Source organism: Thermobia domestica, chromosome 10, assembly GCF_964235325.1.
Source record: "Thermobia domestica chromosome 10, izTheDome1.hap1.1, whole genome shotgun sequence".
Classification (NCBI taxonomy): domain Eukaryota; kingdom Metazoa; phylum Arthropoda; class Insecta; order Zygentoma; family Lepismatidae; genus Thermobia; species Thermobia domestica.
This window is the reverse complement of record NC_137463.1, coordinates 237303282-237319126: the sequence shown is the minus strand read 5'-3', so window position 1 is coordinate 237319126 and position 15845 is coordinate 237303282. Positions and strand designations below refer to the sequence as shown.

At 36.5% G+C, this 15845-nt stretch overlaps 1 protein-coding gene across 1 annotated transcript in view; it reads left to right on the top strand.

The window, feature by feature from the left end:
• LOC145663110 (sialin-like) overlaps nt 1-15845 on the top strand; it is a 101244-nt gene that overhangs the window by 41731 nt on the left and 43668 nt on the right. Inside the window, exons 3-6 of the mRNA XM_081729384.1 lie at nt 1977-2210; nt 5286-5370; nt 6899-7119; nt 13734-13883. Of these exons, the coding sequence (XP_081585510.1) occupies nt 1977-2210; nt 5286-5370; nt 6899-7119; nt 13734-13883 (690 nt within the window). The remainder of the gene's footprint in view (nt 1-1976; nt 2211-5285; nt 5371-6898; nt 7120-13733; nt 13884-15845) is intronic.

Below are 15845 nucleotides of genomic sequence, written 5' to 3'. Positions count from 1 at the left end.
TTTTCTTTCCGCCCATAGAGAATTTTGTTGCTCTCGATTGAAAAATTCCATATTTGCCATGTTATTTCCCATGTTATTTAAATGGGCGTTTTCTTGGGATACAAAATCTTATCTTTTAGATAGTGGAAATACGAAAAGAAACTTGTAGTTTGGTAGAATTGTGGGTTTAAGAAGTGCAAGATGGGCTGGGGTGTGAGGGCGAAGCCTCCAGCTGGGCAAATTGAGGAAATATGAAGAGCAAATACACGAAATTCACTGTTGATGGAAAGGCTAACCCTGAAAAGGCTAGTCCTAACCATATATAAAACTACATGAACCGACATAAAATAAACGGGTACTTTCGATTGACGTAGAAAGTTGAAATTTGGCATGATTATAGCTTTCCAGAACTAATCGACAGCGAAATTGCCAAAAGTGAATATTTTTTAATTTTTAAGGGGTCTAAAGGCGGGATGAAGAATTCCTCCATGCTATTTAAATGTTTTTTTTTTTATATATATATACTTATAATCTGATGTTTTAGGTACTCGAAATTAGAGTAAAAGCTTGAAATTAGGTTTACTTGTACGTTTTCGTTAGTATTATCTAAGTAGGTCAGTAAAAATAAAAACTTCCAACTTTAGAGTGGTTTTATGGGGGACTGAAAAATCTGTCCCATGTTATTTCTATGGTTCACCTTTTACACCCCAAAATTATTGAACACTTCCTGTAGGACTACAATGATTACATTTGACATGATTGTAGATTTTCAGGACTAACCGACAGAAAAATTGCTAAAAGTGAATATTTTTAATTTTTAGAAGGCCTAAAGGGGAAATCAAGAAGTTCCCCATGTCATTTAAATGGGCCATTGTTTGGACCTACACGAGGTACTCGGAATTGGAATAACAACATGAAATTTGGTATGCTTGTACACTTTCGTTAGCGTTAGCTAAGTAAATTAGTAAAAATAAAAAATTTCAACTTTAGCGTGGATTTATGGGGAACTGAAAAATCTTTCCCTTGTTATTTATGTGGGACATCTTCTACACCCCAAACTTTTTAGGCACTTCCTGCAAGATTAGAATAATGAAATTTGGCATGATTGTAGCCTTCCGGAACTAACCGACAGGAAAATTACCAAAAGTGAATATTTTAATTTTTAAGGGGTCTAAAGGGGGATGAAGAAATTCCCATGTTATTTAAATGTGCGTTTTCTTGGGGCGTTATCTTTTAGATAGTTGAAATACGAAAAGAAACTTGAAATTTGGTAGAGTTGTGGATTTAAGAAGTGCAAGATTGTAGGTCGAGCAAAGGTTGGGGTGTGAGGGCGAAGCCTCCAGCTGGACAAATTCAGGAAATATGAAGAGTAAATACACGAAATTCACTGTTGATGCAAAGGCTAACAAATAAAAGATGCAAGGCCGTAGGCCGAGTAAACGCGGGAGTCTTGGGGCGGAGCCCCAGCTAGCAAAAGGCTAGTGTATATATATATATATATATATATATATATATATATATATATATATAATGCTTTCTCTCTCTTGAAACGGAAATTTTCTAAAACGCTGAGATGCATGTCTCCTTATTTCTAATGAGTAATTACCCTGAAGTGTCGTATTTTTGGCATAAATTTTGAATCACTCAATTCCCCTTGGGATACTTTCTTTAAGCAAAGTAATATTATATAAAAGGTCACTCTTGGAGACACACGCCTGGTAGAAATCTAGTTTTTTTTTTTTTTTTTAAATAAAATTAATCAACTTATTGTTGTTTCATTCATGATTTTCTTCTGGTTTTTGTTTGCTTATCCCTATATTATTTTAACTTAACATTTTAATTTTGAATCTATTTCTATCCACTGGCTTCTGTCGTGACGGCTAATAATAGTTTTGTTGTCGACAATGGCATTATAATGCTAATCAAGCTATTAATTTATTTTGCGAAATTTAGTAATTTCATGTAATTGATTTTTGTTTATGTTTATGTTTCTTTAGGATGGTCCATACGATTGGGATGAAGAGATTCAGGGCCTTATCCTAGGCTCATTCTTTTGGGGATATCTGGTGATGCAGATACCAGGAGGTCGCATTGCAGATTTGTTTGGGGGACGTAGAGTCTTTGGATATTCCATGTTTGGAACGGCTATTCTTGCTTTAACAATTCCTGCAGCCGCTGGAGTACATTATAGCTTGCTCATTGTAGTGAGGATTCTGCAAGGAGTGTTTGAGGTAAGTTTCTTGTGCTCAGAGAAATCCTTTTATTGATGCATTAGCCTCTTATTGATAGTAAACGAATTTGAAATCAGTTTTATTAATGGTAAGGAACCGATATGAGTAAATGGATGTGTACTAGGCAGTGATGTGCCGTAAACTATAATTTTACGTCTACGCGATTGTCTACTGTAATCTATACGTAATCTACATTACACCTTTTCCCGTGTAGACTATGTAGACAACCATTATCAAATGTAAGGAATAATTTCGTTGCTAGTTTGTTCATATTTCCTCATTCAGTTGTTTTGCTTCGGTGCAGCGAAAGATTAGGGAAACGACTAACATATAAAAAGTAGAGGGAATTATCTAATCTGTAGGTTTAGTCTACTCTGCACATACCACTTCCTTAGATTTTCCACTTCGAGCACTGCTTTTATAATGAAACTTACAAAACTAATTCTCACCTGTGGGCTTTCAGTCTTCAAGCTGCTGTATTTGCCAATTTTTTCTTGCATATTTTACAAAATGCATAATATTTTTCAATTTCCTTCATCAAGACGAAACTGAGTATTCGAAAGTTACTATTCGCTGGTCTAGACATTTTATTTTGTACGCAATTTTGCAAGTTAACGACAAAAGAAAGCTCCTTTATTGTCCACGATGCCATATTAAATTACATGTTGTTGACATATTCTACATAGTCTACGTTGTTTACATTGTCTACGCATAGTTGACACGTAAACGTAAACTATCGTTTTTTACGCGTAGACGCACATCTCTGGTACTAGGTACTAGTGCTGAAATTGAAACTGATTTTCTTGGAAATATAATTCCGGGTACGAAACAGAAATTGATTTTTTGAGAAAATCAATTTCGGACATGGTACTGAAACCAATTTTCGAGGAACATTCTTCCACGACAGCGATCCGTGTGTAGAAGTAATGGACAGAAGACAATGGTACGAGGCAATTCAATGTCACTACAACACTAGATGACGTATTTCTTGTCCGTACAGCTGATGAAACTTCTTTTTAAGTGATGCATTCAGTTGTACAATCGATTGCCATAAATGTGCTCAGTCTAATTTTGGAGATTTCGGATTTATTAATGGTACACGTTCATCCTACATGGCAACTTGCAACGAAGTATCACCTCAAGCAGCAACAAATCATTGCAAGAGACCAGAGCAAGTCCATTAACGGAACGGACACTTGTTAGACATCAGACTTGGAAAAATTCATGACTATCTGGAATTCTCATTCCTAGAGAACAATCAGAAAACAACACTCACCCGACTTCTGAAAGAGACTCAAACGCTTCCCACATGTCTTCATCTGCAGCATCGGAACCACCAACCCAAGTAGACGAATACAGGGTGCCTGAATATTCAAAAGCAGAGTAAACCCAATAACCAGAGACAATTAGATATGGGTATGCCACAGTTGCACCCCTCTACACCCCTATGTTTGCACACCCAATGAGTATTTTAAAACACAAATGGAAACAAAAGATACGAACTGATACTTCATACGAAGGAAACTGCACCATGAAATGTCTGTCTGGATAAGGACCCATTATTTAAAGTAATAAGCTACGGACTTTTGTTGTAAGAAGTTCGTTTCCATCCTGAGAAAACGTGATAAAAAGAACACAAACTACAAATCAGGAAGAAATTGCAAAGCATGGTTTCCTCTGGTGCCATCTTTGAGCCTTCATCCACTGATTTCTTTGACAAAATAGTTTAATCTCTCTTTACGTTTGATTATAATGAAGGGGCATTAAATATTATGATATTCAGTAAAATAACGATACCCAGGCTTTCCCTGGCCTTTTTTTTTTATTGTTATAAAAGACGTTTATACAGATTTTACACGAGATTTGCAAATAAATAAATCTCTAAAGTTCTGTTCTCTATAATAATTGGACCTCCTGCCCGTTGCAGCTCAGAGGTTTGAGTTTTGCTGATTAAGAATGACCCTGCCCTTTGAAGTTGGGTCTAAAGGAACCTCTTGCGCGTTGCAGTTCATAGATAGGGGAGGTATCTCCTGCCCGTTGCAGCTCGGAGATGGATGAGAATACCTCTTGTCCGTTGTAGCCAAGGATGTCATAAAATAGAGGATCTACCTATACGTATCTTTATCGTATGAACTCGAAAAACAACCGAACATCGTCTGACTGGCTACTCTCGTTTCCGTTATGACTGTTGGCTCAAAATATTGCAATCTTACTGGCGCGGAGTAGACAGAGTAGGTGTGGCGAAGCTGTGACGTATGACTTCACGATTTTGTTGTATGGGCAGAACCTCTATTTTATAACATCCTTGCTTGTAGCTAAGAGGTAAGGTTACAGGAGTGTCTTCCACTTGATGTAGCTTGGAGAGATAGATAGGATATGGCCAGCTAACAACTGATGTTTTCTGCCTCGAGGTGTCCGTTTGTATCAGGGGCGTCATTTAGGGGGGGCAGGGAGGGGCAATTGCCCCCCCCCTGAGTTTGAGATTTCTATAGATTTTATCAATAAAGTAGTAGTAAATTAGTGAAATACGCGAAATTTTACTTATATCAAGGGGTTTTGCCCCCCCCCCCAAGCAAAATCTGAAATGACGCCCCTGGTTTGTATACCAGTCTTTGGAGGCGGAGGTTGTGGAAGGATTGAAGGAGGGAGTCCTCTTCGTATATCTTCGTGTTCCATTGGTGACGGTATTCGCAGTTGGTTGATGTGCATGTGCTGAAGCATTTGGTTTTATGTAGTAATACAGGTTTTATTTACTAATGCTTTCAATATGTGGAGATATTGCAATATTCTTCATTTTGTTTGTTATTTCTACATGGTTACTTAGATTCGTTTTCAAGATGAGTGTAGTTACTAACCTGTAGATAGACAGTAAATTCAAATTTTGAAGTTAAAACTTATCATATATGTATATCCATGTTTTAACTTCCTCCTACAAAGCTGGAACACTTTATTTAGCCATGCAGAAGGTATCATCAAAGATGAAATACTATAATTACACTTAATTGTACTTAATTCCGAATTTAATGGAATAAATAAGTCAGTTATTTCTTGATCTAAGTGACTTATTTGTTGCAGTCATCTACGTATCCTGCCATTTCGTCACTCGGAGCCAATTGGATACCGCCTATGGAAAGAAGTAAATTTGTGTCATCCTATCAAGGTAAAAGTTCTTTCTTACTTATTTTGTTTAAAAAAAATATTGAATCATTTCTCTTTCGTGAGCTGCCTCGGCGGTTAGCCTACGCACATATGTTGCAGATAACTTTGATTCGATTCACAGCATTAGCTCATGTAGTTCAAATTCCATGTTAAGCTGTAGGTTCATCTTATATAGCCTCATTGCTGAAAGGGTCATTAAACTGAAATCAACTCAAAGTCAAAATCATTTCTACTTCATGTTTAAACACCAGCAAGAAGTACGTCACTTCACAGCAAGCAAGGAAATACTGTTTAGTCAAACAAAACTGCAAGGGAAGATACGAGTTTCATTTAATGTTCTTCAGGAAGATTGAAGCTACTTCTCGTATTTTCTGGTGTGGACAGCTCAATCTTAATTTCTATGCATAACTTACAATGTTCTGATTGGCACGCTAATCATTCACCATCCGAATTACTTATAACGCTACTTTCGCTATCAGAGCTATGTTATAGGGACATGATGGCTTAGTGGAAATGCTAAATTCTGGTAGATGGGGTCCTTAGCCAAGTAAATATATGGTGCACAACATCATGTCCGTGGGTTTTCTCGGGGTTTTCCCGTTTCCTCCCATATTCTCATCCCACCAATTCTTCCATTACCATTAACTTGCTTTAATCATCGTCTCCCTTAGCCTAAAGGGCACAATCGTAGACCTTAAACTGAAAGATTTCATTTTTTAAAATAAATTATGCTTAGTAAAATACAGTACATTATATTAAAGTGCAAATGTGTGTAATCAATACAGGAAGCTTAAAAGTGGAATCACGTTATTAGAGGTCTTTGTTACCACCCATTAATACAATGATTTTGTTTAGTCTAAGTCCGTAGGTATTTAATTCATTTCAGGTGCAAGGCCTTGTTTCTAATGACCAAAAGTCTCTCATGTTCTACTACATCGAAAATTAGGTGATCAATATTTTCTTTCTTAGTTTTGACCCTCATTATATTACGTGGCGTAGAAGGATTTGTGAAAAGCGATTTGAAGTTCAAATTTGTCCTTAAGTCCTCTGGTCCGAAAGAGAATTTTCTTTGTTCTGTGTTACTTACAGTCTCTATGTAAATTAGTGGAGCAACACTTTGTATATTCCCATCTTTTTTTTATTAAAAAAAATTCCAGTGGCGGATCTAGTCCTGGGCCCGGGAAGCCTAGGTCTTTCCAGTTTTTGAGTGACAAAAAAATTAAGCTATATTATTTATATATTTTTGAAAGTGTACACTAAACTGATGATATACCTATTATAGTCTGGGATTTGACTGCCCTCCTTCAGGTTTTACCTTCTAAATTCGCCTCTGATAATTTCTTAACATCTTATATCTAATGGACCAGAAACTTCGTATTTTAACTTTCTAAAATTGTGCGCCACTTCAGAGCGACAACTCTTGACTAAAATTATTTTTTTTTCATTCGGTTTGTTCTTGATGTAGGCCTATTGTGAAACACCAATCTTGATGTCAACTAAGAGACTGTCTTTAATTTACTTGTGTTTAGGATCAGCACTTGGCACAGCTTTGACCTTCCCTTTGTGTGGATTCATCATAGCCCTCTTTGGATGGGAGGCTGTATTCTACGTCACAGGATCAATTACTGTTATATGGTGTTTAGCATGGATGTATCTCGTTCATGATAGCCCTGCTCAACACCCAAGAATATCAATCGAAGAAAAATTATACATTGAGAGTGCACTAGAAGGACGCGCAGCAAAAAATAAGGTGAGTGAAGGTTAATTCACACATAATGTGCCGTACCCATGCCCATCCGTACGATTGCCGCGACCATTCATATATGCCATGCCGTGCCGTGTAGCTACTTCTTTTTTTTTTTTTTTTTTTTTTACACCAATCCCATTTGTTCTGGTCTACTTTGTAGCGTGTTCTCCAAAGAAAGCCGAAGGATCGCGGCCGACGAGCCACTACCGGATTCGTTTCTCTTTTCAAGGCGACCTGTCGGGACACGGCACAGGCACAACATGTCATGTGTAAGTTTAAAAAGAAACTCAATGAATTTTCATTGTCAAAGTCTGAAAAGACATTTTGTGTACACTGCACAGACGGGCAACGGTACACTTTGTGTTATTCAACCTTCAATTTATCATTTATGAGGGATATAGTAGAGTAAGTGTGTCCAGAAATGTTCAACGTTCATTTTATTTCGCTTCTACTCTGCTTAAAAGATCTGAAAACATAAAGTTTTACAGTGCACTTTCTGGATATTTATTAATGTATTAACACATTTACTTGCTGAAATAAATGACAGATGCAAGATTTAAGAAATATTTACAGGTACAATTGTTGATGTTGTATTTATTACTACGCATCATGAGATAAATATAACCACCACACTCAGGTAAGCTTTGTGTGTATGGTGTGTTTGCCCAGCATTGTACACTGTATGACTGAAGCAAGTATATATCCACTCTGGCACTTTAAAATATACATTTTAAATATTTATATTCAAAGTTTTCATTGAAATTTACCCATGTCTTTTTTCGTATTATGTTTATAGAATTGTCTGGAAGTTAAAAAGAATTAACAGTAAAATATATCATAAAATAATATATAGGAAAGATAGGTTAAACAGGAAAAGATTACAATTGAATTTGCTCTACTTCACACTTTGATGAAAGAGCAAGTGCGATATGCGGAAAAGTGTTTACTTATGCAGTTAAAACAAATTACACATACTATTGGTATCTAACTACTATTGATCAAAAGTAACCGGGAGTGATTTCTAAATGTAACATCAGAGCGGAAATAATGACATACAAAGAAATTCGCTTACAGATGGAACTTACAATGTTTATGCTTTGTCCTAATCCTAAAGGTGAAAAAGGAAATTGAAGGCCAGGTTCGAGATTGCCTGTTATGGAGTGACACAGATATGTTTAGGTTGAACTGTTATAAGAAAGTCCTGGTACTGGCGTTTGTTATATTTTACTTAAACTACTCATAAAAAATCATAACAAAACATATAAAATTTAAAGTAAATTTGTTTAAAATTATAAAAATAAGTATTAGAGGTGAGTATAAAACTCTACGACTTATCTATTCGCTATTTTACCAGGATCCGGGGAATCATCATTATAGATGTTCCGCCATTGTTGGCAGGTCACTTTCCGCACTTGAGAAGCTTCCATGTTTCACGGTCTTTCATTAACCTCTTCGTCTTCACGTGCGATTTTTCAACTTTGTTATCCTCCAGTCATTGTAGTCTCCTTCGCTCCCTCCCTCTCTTTCCTGCCACCATACCCTCTAGCAAGTCCCTCATGATATAAATAAAGCCTGTGACAAACATCTTGGCATTTCAGCTAAACGAATAAAATGCAAGCTCTGGCGCGACATTGCCAAGTGGTAACGGGGTGTAGCTATTGCTAAGCAGACAAACTACAGCGCGATCAGGTGGCAGAGGATAGACGTGGATGTGTACAAAATAAACGTGGCAATACCGCTGGCCTCTCATTTGCTAGCAGCATTTGAAGCGAACTTGGAGCGCCGCCTTCAAATGCCAAGATGTTTGTCAAGCCGTTTAGTTCCTTCTTATCCAATGTCCCAACCAGTTTCTCTTCCTCTTCTTAATAATATCTAAAATTGTTCTTTTCTCTCCTACCATTTCTTACATCTTCTCTCTCGTTTTCCGCTCAATCCAGCTAATTCGTTCCATTCTTCCCCACATTTCGAAAGCTTCCATTCGTTTTTCGTCATTTTTGCTTAACGTCCATGTTTCTAATCCATACAGTACAATACTCCACACGGAGCATTTTATAAGTCTTTTTCTCAGCTCTTTATTCAAGATCCCACAAAATAGTATTTTCTTCCTCCTAAAGACTTCTTTCGACATTCCTATCCCTGCTTTTATTTCACGTTCACACTTCAAATCATCACTAATAATACGATCCAGGTATCGAAAACGGTGTCCTCCCATCTTGCCTAATCCCATCTCGCCTAACGATTTATCAGCCGCTGATATCTCCAAGATAAGAATCTCCGCCATTCTAGGCGAGATGGGAGTTCCCATTTTGCCTACTCCCATCTTGCCTAAGATGTAAGAAGGGAATTTCTGCTCTAAAGAGGGAATTCCTGTACTAGTATTAACCACCAACACTAAGAAATTGTGAAATCATACGCACATTTCAGAAAAGAAATAATCTATGTATTAATCTTTCTACATAAGAATATCAATAATCTAGTTTCAGTATGTTTCAATGAATATTTGCAATATCTGTTAACTACAATATGAATATATAATAAGCAGTATACAACAAGAAAGCACATTAATGCTCATGTCACAATGATTTGCCCCATGAAATAGTATATACACACAGAGAAAGAGAGAAGCTACCCTATGTGAACGTTATGGGATACTGCGTTAAGGTAAGTGAACAAATCAATATTTCCGCTCACTAGTCTTTGTTTTAAGTTTTTTTAGCCTTTCATCAATTATTCTCCAATTCTTCTTTTGTTTTGTAGGGGTATTGCCCAGCTCCAACATTCTTATAGCTAATTCATTCGAAGCTTGCTCTTCTTGTAAGGCTTGGATACATGAAAATGTGTTGGGATGGTGTCCTGGAAATTTTCTGTTCCATTTCGCATGCCATCCTTCCGCCGCATTGTTCGTCCTTCCACTATCAGTTTTGAAATGATTCCACATCTTGCTGGAATGAATAAAAAGATGATATAATCTTGAATACAGACAGACATAAGTATATACCTAAATAAAGGACACAACCTTTAGAGGAACTAGTCCCTGTGGTAGCATTATAAGAAATAAGTAAAATTATACTAGCTACATACTACCACCTACGTAAACAACACATTTGATATAAGCAGAAAAAAAAAACTCAAATCACAGCATAAGATTAACTACAGTTAATAAAGGATTTTAGGTGCACAATACTAGCTTATACTATTAGATGCTCTGTCTATTTTGTCGCGACTGATAGAATTTTTCTTGTCATATACAAACTTAACTATGAATATTAATATATGGAACTATCAAATAATATTCTTATAATTTAAGCAGTTCTTTATTGTAACTCTGTATGATCAATATGATCAGTAGCTTGCTCTAACGAACCTGATGTATATATCATAATTAGATCAAATGAAAAACAAGCCTTGAATACTTACGGTGGAAATAATGCTCCACATTCGTCCAACCAAGTGTCCACCAGATAGTCGTGAAAGGCTTCTTTATTACGAACGTCGGGTGCATTTTCCTGAATGTATAGGAATGCATTACTAACATTATCTAATGGGACGAGGGGAAGCGCTGCTGCACGCCGAACCCATTTCCTAACCTCTTCATTTTCTTTATAGTTACAAACTAGTCCCAGATTTTGCACCTTCCTCCATACACACTGAGTCTACCATTACAACTTCAGGATTCCAATTCAGGACTTTAACCTTTCATATATATATATATACTTTCTCTTGTTCGGGAGAAGGCTAAAAACCACTGGAATCACATTAGTTTCCTCTATTGAACTTTCAATATCTGCATGAATTACAAAAAATTGGGAAGAAAGTTTGTTGTAGCTCTTAAATATCTGCCAATAAAGAAGGTCGTGCTGGCGTGCAAAATGAAACTATTCAGGGGCTCTTATTCGTTGTGGCTGCTACTCGAAACGAAACCTTTAGATTCCACATCCAGCTCTGCTCAAAAACAAACAAAAATTCACAGAAATAGTACCAGCTATTGAACCTGTACGGAAATGGGAATTCTTATCTCGCTTTTAAATTATGACATTTCATTGCATCTGGCACTTGTAAGCAACTGGGAAGGATTTTGACATGTACGAAAATGGGAACGTACTCAAGTGGGAAGACATCATTTTTTATTGTTCTTAACAGTATGTATAAAAAAATATGCCTATCAGAACAAAATTCAAAATAATATTTAAAAATACTTTTCTGTATTAGATTCTAATTATATTTATTTCTTCCAATTATCTTCGCGACCTCCATGAAAGCTTCTTGCAATCCCTAGGTTGATAAACTCTGGTCTAGAGAGACCCATGGATGGTCTGCTCAACCGACTTCTTGAATAGATTGATTGACTGAGATTGTCGTATGTTGAGTGGAAGATCATTCCATGCACGGACAGTGGATGCAATGAATGATTTCTAGTAATATTTAGAGGAGTGTAGGAGAAGTGAAAAGAGTTTATTTACACCTGATCTTGTATCGTGATCGTGATGAGCATTTAATGGTTGCAATCGTTGAAATAAGTAAGAGGGTTGTTAAAAGCGCAAAATCTTAGAGAAGTGTGAGTCGATGCAGATAACGTCTATCGGAAAGTTTCATTAGTCCCAGCTGTTTGATCGTTTAAGATTATAAGCAAACCGTATACAGGCGTTTTGGATACGTTATAAACAGTTCTTCATTTAAGTCTGATAGAGCTACATCATAATATTCGAGGTGAGGAAATATTAGAGATTTTACAAGGAGTGATTTTGTGTCAATGGTTAGAATTTTCTTTAGTCTGGTGAGTGAATGAAAAGACCAGAACGCTTTCTTACGCACAACGTTGAACGGGGTTTCCACTCAAAATATGGATCAATTGTTATCCCGAGATTTGTGATGGTTTCAGAAAATGTAATAATTGTTCCATGTATCTGTACTGCAGACATATTCGAACGGCAAATATTGATTGAAACATCTGGTTAAAATGATTCCTTCTTTAATGGAGAAATTCCCTCTACATAAATTCCTTCTTTAGTGCAGAAATTCCCTTCTTACATCTTAGGCAAGATGGGAGTAGGCAAGATGGGAACTCCCATCTTGCCTAAAATGGCGGGCATTCTTATCTTGGAGATATCAGCGGCTGATAAATCGTTAGGCGAGATGGGATTAGGCAAGATGGGATGGAATCATCGAAAACTAGTCACCTGTTCTATTTCCTCCCCTTTTTTTCCCGAGAATAATATGTGGATTTTTTTTATATTTTTTGATTTCTCATTGTTGAGAGATTTGCATTGTTGCCATCATGTTTATAATTAGTAAAATTACATGCTTTCAATCTATATATATAAAAGAGAACGCACAAATCCTTTGTGAACTCATCACGCTAATACGGCTGAACCAATTTCTTTCATTTTTGGGGGGTTGTTAGGATTTGGACCCTAGATGGTTTTTATCATATCACTTTAATTTTTAATTACCAGTGTCTTGAGATAATTGACCATTCAAGTGTCCATACGTACAAATCCTTTGTTATTAGTTCATCATAGGTAAAAATAAACGTATTTATATGCAACCCGCATGACCATGTGACTCGGCGGGTTAACATAAATGACAGGCGATATAATGTTAACATTTACTGGAATCTACTATGGTTTTTATCATATCACTTGAAAGCGAAAAAGTAAAAATTATCTAATTAACAAGGTTTATTGCGTTCCGGGGTGACCGCAGCGAAGCGGGGTGAACGCTGCTAGTAATGAATAAACAAAATAATTTAAAAGTGCACGAATTATCCTCTAGTTATATGTTTAATTTGTCTTTAGACAAATATTCATGTGAATATTGACACTTCCTACCAGAGTTGCCAACTTCAGAGAATAAAATGATCAATTTTCGTCTTTAAAATTATTCTATATTAAAAAAATATCGTATATTCGTTATGCACGTCCTAATTGTAGAAACAGGTGTAATATTACTTACACGTGTAACAGGTGTAACAGGTGTAACAGGTGTAATATTACTTAATATATAATAAACTTAACTAGTAATCTTCAGTTTCGAACTTCAAATCGGGGTTACTGTCCTCATATATTTCTTTATCCTTATTAACACTATTGTGAATAACAATACCCCCCCCCCCCTCGTAAACGAAATTGAATTTAAAGAATGGCTGCAGCATTGCCATTTGCCAATTCTCAAATCATTATTGATTTATTTTAGCGGGAATGACTGTTAAAAAACCTCATTGTGTGTTTTATGATTAGTTAATGAACATCTACAATTTATTTGCACATTCAAAAACTGAAAAAAATAGCGTGAGTCCTAAAATTATCATATATTCACCTACTGTATTCTCAAGGACATTATCGAATATAGTATTAAGACTAAAATTATCGCATGATTGGTAAACCTGTTTCCTTCAAAATACATTGGAAAAATAAGAAATGTGCGATTCCGTCTATTGACAATAGTCGAATCATTAGTCATTACACTCAAATTAAGTCAACAAAATAATTATGTTTTAAGTATACACATTCTAAGTAAATGTTGTTGTGTTACCAGATGTACGGTAGATATGGGTACACACGAGAATATGGTATATTAAATGAGATAACACTCATGTGCATTATTTTTGTTTATTTCAGTCTCCACCCGTTCCATGGCGTGCAATGTTGACTTCTCTGGCCTTTTGGGCATTTGCAGCAGGACACTTTGGTAGCAATTGGGGATTTTATACCCTCATCACACAGACGCCCACGTTCTTCAAAACTGTTCTTGGTTTACACATCATGAGTGTAAGTATGTTTAGAGTAACATCAGTACGGTTGAGCAGGAAGCAATAAAGTCGAAACGTAATATAAATCAACTTATGGACTTATTCAGTTTTTTGAATTCATGCTACTATTCTGAACGCTTCCAGGGACATGGGTTCAGTAGTAAATGCAGAGAAAACTAAATACATGGAAATTCATAGGGATTGTAATAATGCAAATTAGGGACGCATAGATCTTGTAGCCAGAAAGGGAGAAAGTAGGAACGCTTTCAAAGTTTTTAACTGGAAGTGCAATCGGAAAACGACCATTAGGAAGACCTAGGGGCAGATGGGAGGACAATATTAAGGTGGATCACGCAGAAATAGGAACACAAAATAGAAACTGGATCCACTTGGCTAAGGATAGAAGTCAGTGAAGAGATTTTGTGAACACGGCATTGAACCTCCGGGTTCCATAGTCTATAGAGTTACTAAGTTAGTTATCCTTTCTCGAGAAACAAGAAGGTTAAAATGCAAAAACAGAGTAATAGTATGAAGAAAGAAACACAAACTGAAACACATTGTCAAACAGTTGTCAAATAAGTTCATACTCCTAACTTGAATCATAATCAAATTCAGTGGCCACCCTTCAATTTCAAACTTGTGCCAGGTACTGATGGTACTAGATTCGAAGTTTACAAAGGACAAATGCCTTCTCTGCACGACTAGTGTAGTTTTGCCCATGACATGTGACGAGAAAAATAAGGTATTATCATCTGGATCTCGTAAATTTTGTACCTCATCTTGTTTCGATTCTCAAAGAATTCTTTCTTGCCTCGTCCCGATCCTCAAAAAACTCTCTTTAGTTTCGTTTTATAAATTTGTGTACAAATTTTTGACCTAATTGCTTAATTTCATCTATGTAGAAGTTATCAGAATTCTCCTGAGTCATGAGAGATTTACAAAGATGGTGATATAACATGTAAACCACATTTACTATTGGAGAATATTTTGTAACGACTAGATATATCAAATGAAAGAAAAAATTCTTCTAAACATGGGTTGAAAACGCCCCGTTTCATAATTTTAAACCACCAACCATCAAGTTCTCAAGCGTCCTGGCGTGAGAATTATGGAATATACTGTATCTCGCTAAATTTATAACACTGAGTTCATGAATACCCTGTATACCTTAATAATGTAGTCAATATATTTATTTTTTATTTATTTATTTATTTATTTTTACAATGAAACCTTGAATCTCCCCTTTGCTTACCCTATTGAACTTGGGAATAATGCCTTGTCAAATAATGTCTTGATTAATATCTGGTTGACTGATCTGTGAAAATACAATACTATAGTTAAGCATATTAGTAATTGCATGAAGTTGGGAATTTCACCGCATCGTGACGCTGTTGTTTGTTGTAAGCTCAGTGTGCCATCTATGAGTAACACGGTAAAGTAGCTGGAAGATTTCCTCCGTTTTTATTATTTCAGAATTAGCATCAGATTTACTTTGTGAATCGGGATCGTTGAGTTGATTTTAGTTTAGCGTCCCTTTCAGCAGCGAGGCTATATGAGACGTGGACCTACTGATTAACGTGAATTCCGAACCACATGAGCTCACGCCGGGAATCGAACCCGGGTTTCCTGTGCCAAAGGCGCGTACGCTAACCGCTTAGCCACGAGGGAGCTCTAGTTGAAAATTGAAACAATTGGAAAGTATGTTGTTGGTCCAGGCGGTGTTACGTGAGAAGGGCCCGGACAAAAGAGCGAGGGCAGAAAGGCCCGAGTCAAAACGGCTCCGCGTCAAAAGGGCACCAGTCATAAGGACCCGAGTCAAAACGGACACGCGTCAAAGGGCCCGAGTCAGAAGGGCCCCGCGACAAAAGGGCCCCACGTCAAAAAGCCTCAGATATAATAGCCTGAAAAGCTTTAGAAATACAAAAATACTTATTGGATGAAAAAAAATTCTTTGGACAGTACCTGATTTATTTGTGTTGAA